This window comes from Macaca mulatta, chromosome 14, assembly GCF_049350105.2.
Source record: "Macaca mulatta isolate MMU2019108-1 chromosome 14, T2T-MMU8v2.0, whole genome shotgun sequence".
Taxonomy (NCBI): Eukaryota; Metazoa; Chordata; class Mammalia; order Primates; family Cercopithecidae; genus Macaca; species Macaca mulatta.
In genome coordinates this window covers 31,578,823-31,588,340 of record NC_133419.1, presented here as the reverse complement: position 1 = coordinate 31,588,340, position 9,518 = coordinate 31,578,823, and the positions used below count along the sequence as shown (strand labels likewise).

The 9,518-nt window shown below is 48.1% G+C and overlaps 1 protein-coding gene across 3 annotated transcripts; it reads right to left on the bottom strand.

Annotated features, from left to right (window-relative positions):
• Positions 1–222: 222 nt before the first annotated feature.
• C14H11orf91 (chromosome 14 C11orf91 homolog) lies at positions 223–8,676 on the bottom strand. 3 transcript variants are annotated; one of them, XM_077963106.1, is made up of 5 exons: positions 4,837–8,676; positions 4,549–4,618; positions 3,140–3,209; positions 2,183–3,045; positions 223–479 (listed from the first exon to the last, which is right to left on the bottom strand). In XM_077963106.1, exons 4-5 carry the CDS (start codon positions 2,676–2,678, stop codon positions 394–396), a joined length of 582 nt encoding a protein of 193 aa, XP_077819232.1. In that variant the 5' UTR covers positions 2,679–3,045; positions 3,140–3,209; positions 4,549–4,618; positions 4,837–8,676; the 3' UTR covers positions 223–393. The 3 variants fall into 3 exon arrangements, with proteins under 3 accessions (XP_077819232.1, XP_077819233.1, XP_028689361.1); XM_077963107.1 differs by having other exon boundaries at positions 3,140–3,206; XM_028833528.2 differs by lacking the exons at positions 3,140–3,209; positions 4,549–4,618; positions 4,837–8,676 and having other exon boundaries at positions 2,183–3,058.
• Positions 8,677–9,518: the final 842 nt, after the last annotated feature.

The window sequence follows — 9,518 nt, the reverse complement described above, 5'->3', positions numbered from 1 at the left end:
AACCTTTGTGAGCAGAGACACAGCAGTAGAACCAATATATATATATAGCTCTTGGTTTCTGCCGATTCCTTCCTGATAATCTGTCGTTCTGGTTTGCATGACTATGACAGTGTTGGGGGTTCCCTCCCCGCTCTCTCGGGAGACCTTGAATGCTGGCTGGGCAGCAGCTTCTAGACGACATGAGAGAGCTCACTCAGCAGCACATAGAGAGGACAGACCATGAGATTTACCACGCAAAGCGGGCACTGTATGTGAAGTACATGCTGGTAGCAACAAGAACAGCGGTAAATACAGAACAGAAAATAACCATCTTTGAAATGACAACAAATGGGACACATTATCTAAGCACTAACACCTAAGGAGGTGGCTGCCCAAGCTCTGGTGGGCAGCTCCTCAGGAGAGAGAGGCTGACTTCTTTCCAGGTTGCCTGGTCTTCAGTCCTTGTAACTTTTCGTCTTTTAGCGCCTTCAGGAATGTATCTGCAGGAGAGCAAAACAAACTTAGCCGTAATAGAAAAGACGTAAGGGCTTTTCCTAACACTTCCAAAGCAAACTCCTGGGAAGCAACGGTGCTTCCTCGAACTTAAAACCCCATTTGTGATCCAAGATGGGAGAGAAAAAAAAACAAAAAACCGAAAACTCTGACTGTAAAAACATGTAACTGCTTCTGACTGTACATGCAACACATCCAGTTACATGTGTTTTTACAGTCAGAGTTGCTAAGTCCTGGATTTTTTCTTCTTCTTCTTCTTTTGAGAGGAAGTCTTGCTCTTTCACCCAGGCTGGAGTGCAGTGGCACAATCTTGGCTCACTGCAGCCTCCACCTCCTGGGTTCAAGCGATTCTCCTGCCTCATCCTCTCCAGTAGATGAGATTACAGGTGTGTGCCACCAAGCCTGGTTCATTTTTGTATTTTAGTAGACACAGGGTTTTACCATGTCGGTCAGGGTGGTCTCCAGCTCCTGACCTCAAATGATCTGCACGCATTGGCCCCCCAAAGTGTTGAGATTACAGGTGCCAGCCACCACACCCGGCCCCTGGATTTCTTAACTATGTAGTCCGTTACGATACTATGTATTACAAATACATAGTATTATCTATGTATTCATAGTTAAGAAATCCAGGCCTTAGCAAAGCCCAGTTTTCCTAGGGACAGTTTTCCTTCCATGGCTATGAGAAAGGGTGCATTACAGTGTGTCCGATGAACTGAACACCATTTCCATGGCCACATGGACCTAAGCATTTAGGTTATTTCATACTTCCCTCCTCTGTGTGGCAGGGGAAGCCAACTTAAGCCGTTATATACAATAGTTGGAATGATCTTTTTAGAACTATCTGCCCTCCTCCAGTGGTCAAGTACAAGCCTTAGTCAAAACAAGTGATAGGAAAGACAAAGTCTGCAGGACAACCTACCGCTACTGAAAGTTCTACTTTGCAATAGGTCCTTCTTAGAGCACAATGCATTTAACAACTTTACCCTCCAACAGGGAGGAGTCATTCAGCTCATAGGCTAAGGGATCCTGCCCGCATCAACACACCTGGTCTTCCCTGGTCCAGAGCCCTAAGACTTCAGACCTAAGACCAGATGTCAGCCCAGGATCTGGTGAGAGAACTACTGGCGCCAAGCCCACGGAGTCCGAGGGGGCTGCCCTCCAGCATTGAGAAGTGGTGTCCCAAAGCTGTCCAGGAAATGGCCTTGGGTCTCTTGCACAACTCCCACCTCCTCCTTAAGATACTCCAACTGACTGTCACCTACTTCACCTTCCCCCCATGGAGAGCCCTGGTTTAAGACCGAATATTAAAGCTTAGGGACTGTCTGTGGTGGGTGGAGCTCCAGAGTACAGGGTAGGGGGATGACTGAGCAGGAGGATTAAAGTTCAGGATGCGGTGGTGATGGATGGAGTTCCAGGTGTGGAGGCTCAGAGTCCAGATTACCCAAAGGGTTTAGGATGGAGGCAGGATGGAGTTTGGTACTAAAGGGCTCATGAAGTTCATATCTGTGGTTGGAGGAGTCGGTTGAAGTCCAGGATAAGGGAGTCTGGGTGCTAGGGAATCGATTTTGGATCTGGGACTACTGGGGACTGGAGTCAAACCAGGGCTACATTTCGGGGCGGGGCACGGAGCCAAGGAGGGAGCCAGGGCAAGGCTAAGGCTGGGCTCGGTGGCCCCGGCGAGGTCACGCACAGCGCTGGGAGTCGAAGCCGTCCCCAGTGATGGTGAGCAGCTCCAGCTCCTTAATCCGGATCTCCAGCTCGCACAGTTCCTCGGGGTGGGAGGCAGAGGCGAGCCTGGGGGTCGAGGGGCGGGGGGCCAGGGGCGAGACAGCCACCTCAGGCCCCGGCGGCGGCGAGTAGAAGAAGCGCAGAGGCTCGTAGGGGATGGAGGCCAAGCCAGAGGGCCAGGGCGAGGGCCAGGGGCGCTCGCCGGGGGGACCCAGGCCGGGTGGTGGCGGGGGCGGGGGCGCCGGGGCGGGGGGCGCCTGGGGCAGGGACCGGGCCCCCCCCGCCCCGCCCACTGTCGCCCCGCCCGCCTTCAGCGGCACGAAGAGCTTCTTCCAGATGTTGAAGTCGCTGAGCGGGGACGAGGAGATGCCGCGGTCGTACAGGGACGGGAAATAGAGGGGCGGGGCCGACCGCTGGCTCATGGTGGGGCTGTGGCTGCCGCGCCGCCCCTTTGGCATCGTTTGAATGAGGGTCTGCGTGGGAGGAACCCCGCGCCGGGAGACGCGCGCTCAGGCCCCGAGTCGCCGGGGTTTCGAGGTTCCACAAGCCCCGCCCCGACGGAGCGCGGCCCCACCCTTTCGCCTCAGCCCCGCCCCGAACAGGCGGGGTTCCAAAGCTCGGACGACCACGTCCCGGAACGTGGCCCCGCCCACCGGCGGCAGGCCAAGCCCCGCAGTGAGAAAGCCACGCCCTCGGCCTCGCCTCGCCTCGCCTAGCCTCCGGTCCCTCGACTCCACCCACCGCCTCGCTCTGGCTCTGCGACGCTCCTGGCTCCCGTTGTCACATCCCAGCATACCCTCATCCAGAGCAGGGAGCGAGCCAGAGCTGCGGGAGAAATCTTGCTTCAGGCTTCCTCTCTTTCGCCTATCAGGGAGAAAAGTATTTCCTAGAAACCTGGCCCCTGCACCAGCAGACTTACCTCATTGCCTCACTGGCCGGGCCCACAGCAAAGAAGTCTGAGAAATGAGTGTCTGATTTTTCATCCACTACTATGGGAGGCAGACAAAGGAGAATATGATTGGGAATGGCCGTTAGAGTCAACCCATGTATCTGCCAAACTTTAGCAGTGCTGAGGGAGATTCTAGAAAAGGGGATCCTCATCTGGTTTGTGTTTTCTTTTAATTCTCTTCCAAGTTTAATTCTCTTCCAAACACAGATATCATCAGGAGCTAAAAGGCAACCAGCTAACCACCAAAAGGAAATCCTGTCCGCCCCACCTCAAATACCTCACCCATTGCTTATGAGCGATTTGGATATTTTGTCCAAAGGACATGACAGCTCATTTACGTGAGTAACCTGTATTAGCCATAGACTGAGGGGAAATAACTAATACATTTTCTTGAGAGCCTCTGCCTAATGATCACTGGTATGAATAGTGATGGGTGGAGGCCAGTTAAAGAGTCAGTATCAGCTTCACTAGTTAAATACATATATGCATATGTATCTGCACACACAGTGCAAATTGCGTGTGTGTGTGTAGCAGCAAAGTGGAGAGAGTCAGATATTCAAGCTGGGTAGCCTTGGACAAGTTGCTTGACTTCTAAGTAAGTTTTCTATAAAATAAAAATAAGAAAACCAGGCTGCCTCATAGGGTTGTGATCAGACAGAACAGTGTGTGTGGAACACTTGGACACTTTGTCCAAACACAGTAGGCAGCGATCCCTACTAAGGGGCATGTCTGAAACTGGGAAGCTTTTGCTTCCCACACTTAGTTGTCACACAGAGTATTTGCACTCTGACTTTGGCAGCCACCCATCATTGTTTATTCATACCAGTGATCACTAGGCAGAGGCGCTCAAGATAATGTATTTCCTCTCAGTCTATGGCTAAACCAGGCCATGTGCGATAGCTCAGCACCCAGCCTGTAATCCCAGCACTTTGGGAGCCTGAGGTAGGGGGATCTCTTGAGGCCAAGAGTTTGAGACCAGCCAGGGGCAACAGAGTGAGATTCTGTCTCTACAAAATAATTTTAAAAATTAACCAGGTGTGGTGGCATTTGCCTGGAGCCACTCAGGAGCTGAAGTGGAGGATTTCTTGAACCAAGGAGGTTGAAATTGAGGCTGCAATGAGCCACAATCAGAGCACTGCACTTCAGCCTGGGTGACAAGGCAGGGCCCTGTCTCAAATAAATAAATAAAATAAAAATACCCTTATCTTCCATTAGTTTCCCCCATATATTTAACTTCCCATAATTTACTGCCCCAGAAGCTCAAACCTCTCTTCCTTTGTCTTGTCACTTTTCTACAATCGCCCACTGTTAAAATTGTATATAAGCTCTCAAGTCACTTCTTTGGGTTTTCACTTTGTTTCTGTAAGAACCCCACGTACCTGCGTAATAAACTTTGTCTTCCATTAGTCTGTCTTTGTCAGTTTAATTCTCAGGCCCCAGGCCCTGAACCTAAGAGATTAGAAGAAAAAATTTTTCACCCCTACAGAACCACAGTAATGGTAAGAACCAGGGTTTTGGACTCAGACTTGGGACCAAACCCTGGATCCACTGTGTATTTGGTTGTGTGGCTGAACCTTTCTCAACCTCATTTTTTCATCAATATAATGGGAATAGTAATGGCATCTACTTGCTTAGGTTGGCAAGACTAAGTGAGACAGTTTAAGTACCTGGCAATGGCTTGTGTTCGACATTAGCTCTTGTTATTACATACTGAAGGCCCTTAGAAGCGAAAGAGATTTTGCGTTATATTTTTTAAATGAAGCAAAAAAATCATTTTTTATTTATATACCTAGTTGAGGAGAAAAAATTACAGATTCTTCCCCCTTACTCCAAGATAATCTAAACAGATTTTACTCCGGATGGCTTACTTATAATCGATGAAGTTATAGCCAGTGGGTTAAATAAGAAGTTGATGACAAACTTGGTTTCTCTAACAACTATGCAAAAAACTCAAGTGCCACAGTGAGCACTAAGATAAACTGCCATCAGGAGGCAAAGTCCCTATGAGGTAACAATAAACCCACAAGGTTAAGGCAAAACCCTACGGTTGTTTCTGCAAACAAATGTCCAGGAAACTCAAGTTGGTGATGAAAGACAAAACAGCCTTGAATTCAACTTCAACAGAACCTTTCCCTCCCTGGGCTCCAAAGCACTATGTCACCTACCTCTCCACTCAAATTCCCCATTAAGTACCATCCTGTTGGAGCTTGAGGGTTTCGATTCCTAATGCCCCACTCCCTGGCTTCATTTGGAACCAACTGACACAGACACGAGTCCCTCTTCATTCATCAGGGTCAGTTGGAGCATGTAGCTGTTGGCCTGGTAGCCAGGTGGGCTTGCTAATCCTGCACCTCTACCTTAAGCTTACCCAGCGTGAGGCCAGGTTAGAAAGTCACAGGCCTTGGGAGCAGGGAGAGGGCCTTCACTATAATAGTGAAGAGCTTGCCAAGGACAGGACTGATTCTTCCTCCAGCCTCACCGATCAGGGCAGTCATCATTCTGCTGTCAGGAGGAGAGGGGCCAGAAGGTCACACTGAAGAAATGTGTCATGGGGGTATAGGTTCCTGTCCAGCACTCTTACATAGGTTACTCTATTTAACCTAGGCTGACTCACTGCAGTTGGCACTGATTTTCCATTGCCACAGCCCTCTCCAGCCAGGAGGGCCTGGTTCCCTGGGTCCTCGGACTGCTCCCTTCAGAGAGAGCACAGAAAGCCTTCTCTGTCCCAAGGAGCCTCCCTTCCCCTCCCTCACTCCAGTTCTGCATCTGGACACACTATTGGCGACCAGACCCTGACCAGGTGCTCAGCCTCTATAGGGATATGTCACAATTTGCTGGTGGCTCTGGGCAGTCTTTGGACATGTAGTGCTTGTGTCTTGGAATATAAGAGTTGTGCCTGAATCTGGGACTCTCTGTGACCCTGGGAAAATCACATCAGCTCTCTGAACCCCAATTTTCTCTGATCTATAAAATGAAGACAATATCTACCTCATTGATGTATTTGATAGACATATGTATAAGCAGTGCCAGGGACAACTAATAGGTGCTCACTGAAGTGTAGCTACAGTTATTATCAGTTACACATGGATTCCTTAATTCCCCATTAAGCCCTGGTGGATGAATGAGGAAAATGCAGCAGGGGGTCGATCCTAGAAAACCCAACCCACTCCAGATAATTGCGCCAGCCTCACACCTGAGAAGCTGTTTATTCGACCTGCTGAGGACACAATGATAAACACACGAGAGGCTACTGTGTCCCAGGCACTTGTCTTAACTCATTTAACTTTTCTAACAACCCTGAGCCTAGGGTTCTCATTTTCCAGATGAGAAAACTGAGGCATGTAAGGTTAAGTAACTTGCCTGAGGGTGGCTGATTAGCATCAGAGCTGGGGTTTCAAATGGACAGGCCAGCTCTAGAAGCCAGGGTGTTTGGACAGCCTCCAAATTGCCACCCCAGCCTTCAGGGCAAGGCCGCAGCATGTGTGGCCTCTAGTCTCCTACCCCTCTTCCTGGCAGGAGGCTGGCTCTGACTGGAAGTTGTTTGTGCCACAATTTAAGGACCAAGCTATTCTGGGAAGCCCAGAACAGTCTTTCCTTTATTATTCATCTCAATTAACCATTGTGTTGGTCTGGACTTGGGGGTGCAGGCATTCCCATCTCCCTTTCAAGAAAGTTTCTAAAAAATGCAGACCAGCCTTTATTCTTGTTTTCCCAGGTAAATGTGGTCCTATGTACTTGCAGAGTAAGAATTAAAAATAAACTGAAACCTGAGAGGTAGTTTAGTGGAATAGGGAGTACAGAGGCCTGGAAGATGAGGGAGCTGGGTTTAAGCCCCATCAACCAGCATCAACTAGCCATGCTACCTTGGGCAAAATAACCGTAGCTAACACTTAGTGATTGTGTGTTCTCATGTTATCCCGACAGTAACACTTATAGGGTAGGTCTGTCAGAATTTTCTGTCCACAAGCAACAGAAGCTGACACGGAGAATTTATTGGAGGGCTATGAGACAGCTCATGGAATTGAAAGCTCTTAAGAACTAGACTCAGAAGGTGCAGAGACCAGGGCAACTTCAGGGATCCAGGTAGCAGGAAGGAATCGGTGGCCTCTTTGGTATGGCCACTGTGGTGGTAGACACTGTCTACCTTGTTTGCTGAGTCTTCTGGCTTTCTTCCACTCTTCCTGCTCTTGGACATCAGACTCCAGGTTCTTCAGTCTTTGGACTCTGGGACGTGCACCAGTAGCTTACCAGGGGCTCTCAGGCCTTTGGCCACAGACTGAAGGCTGCACTGTCAGCTTCCCCAGTTTTGAGGTTTTTGAACTCGGGTTGAGCCACTACTGGCTTCTCTCTATCCCAGCTTGCAGACGGCCTATTGTGCGACTTCACCTTATAATTGTGGGATCCAATTCTCCCTAATAACCTCCCTTTCATATATACATATATCCTACTAGTTCTGTCCCTCTGGAGAACCCTAATACCGGAATTATAACTCTAAGTTTCAGTTCTGGCCATAGCATTATGTCACACCAACATCAGCATCAATGTTTTAGGTTGCCTAATTAATGTATCTGTAAACCTATAGGCAGGTTGGGTGGGGCTAGTCAGAGTCAGCGCCAGCATTGATCATATATAGGATCAACCTACTGGGGTTGGCCATGTTGTATATAGCCATGAATAGCAAGGAGGGGAACAGCAACATCCCAAGGGAAACTGATCACAGAAAGGCAGCTCCCTACCCCACAGTAAAAAGAACCTTGAGTTTCCCAGTTCAGTCCCTTGCTGGGCGCATGCTGCCCCTCCCCTCTCCCAGAGGCTCTGGACCTACACAGCTGCTGAAAAAGAGAAAACGTCCTTACCTACAATGAACCATCACAGGCACCCTCCTAGAAATTAAGGTACTGTGGTCATTTACCTTACCCCAGAATAATAGGAGTGTGTATAAACAGAAAGCTTTAGTTTAGATAAATAAGATATCCATTATAAAAATTTTATATTGAATAACCTATAAGCAATTTGAAAAAGAGCCTTCTGGCTAGTTTTCACTTATTTCAAAGTCAGTGGGGGTAAATGCATTCTGATTCACTGTAGGTTTTAGACTCTTACAGCCTTAACAACCCTGTAAATCCATAACTAGCATCTTCCTATCTGGCAGACCCTTTACCTCAAGCCTCACAACAATTCTTTGAGGTAGGTGTAGAAAGTGAAAGTTCAAAAAGGTTGGGGGAAAAAAAAAAAAGAAAACTTGTCCAGAGACACAGCCAATTAGTGGAAGAGAGTTTGAACTCAGGTTCCTAACTACAAAATCCACAGATTTAACTGCTGCTATCCTGAAATGAAATATCTACAAGTAGCAGACACTGAGAAACAGACTGGCAGATAGTGTTTTGAAATGATCTTCTGTTTCCAGGAAGGACTAACTAGGTGCTCTTCAACTCATGCTATTGGGTAACTTTCCAGTAAAAAAAAAAAAAAAAAAAAAAAAAAAAAATTGCACTTTATGTTTTCTTTTCCAAAAAGAGGCAGAAACTGATTTCTTCAAAGTAAAAAAGCACCAGGAACCCATTCTAGGCTTTCCAAAGTTAGGCACATATTAAAAACAGTATGCAAAACAGGCAGAGAAGTAGATCTGCTGACCTGAGGAGCTGAGTGGGAAGCATGGACTTGCCAACTTACCTAAGTGACCTTGAGCTATCCAGCTAACTTTGCACAGTTTCCCCTTGAGTAAAGTGAGGTGCAAGTACAGATGAAAATGTATATAAAACATAGTGCTTAGAATCCTGTACCAGAAAGTTGCCCTCATCACAATGAATGTCAGTACTAGCTCCAGCCAGCCCATCAAGAAGCCCTCAGGGGGATCTGTCAGCATTCGTTCAGATCTGTTGGCAGCAACCGAAACTAATGTGAGCTAGTAGACTTTGAACACTGCTAAAGGACTTACCAAGAGGACTCAGATGTATAAAGCTGGTTCATTCTGTCAAGAGGCCCAAAGTCTTGGGCAGGCTCTTATTTTTTCAGGACATACGTGACATGAGAAGTCATGGGGGCTGACTGCAAGGACACAAGAAAAACATACCCATACCTTGAAGCCCCCAGTACATTCAAGACTCAGTTCGGCAAATGGATTAGCATCTTCAGGAAATACCATGAGCTCAATTGACCTACTCATCAGGTGTACCTTGCACCCCTAGCTCATCCCCTCAAGGGGACAATCCAATGGGGTTACCACCCAATACTGAACACTATGACAGTTCCTGTAAATCCAGATGAGTGGAGGGCATGGGGTAGTGGCTCTCGAGCAAAGAGCCAGTAGGCAAGACTGGACCCAAAGGCAATACTGTAAATATCTTTA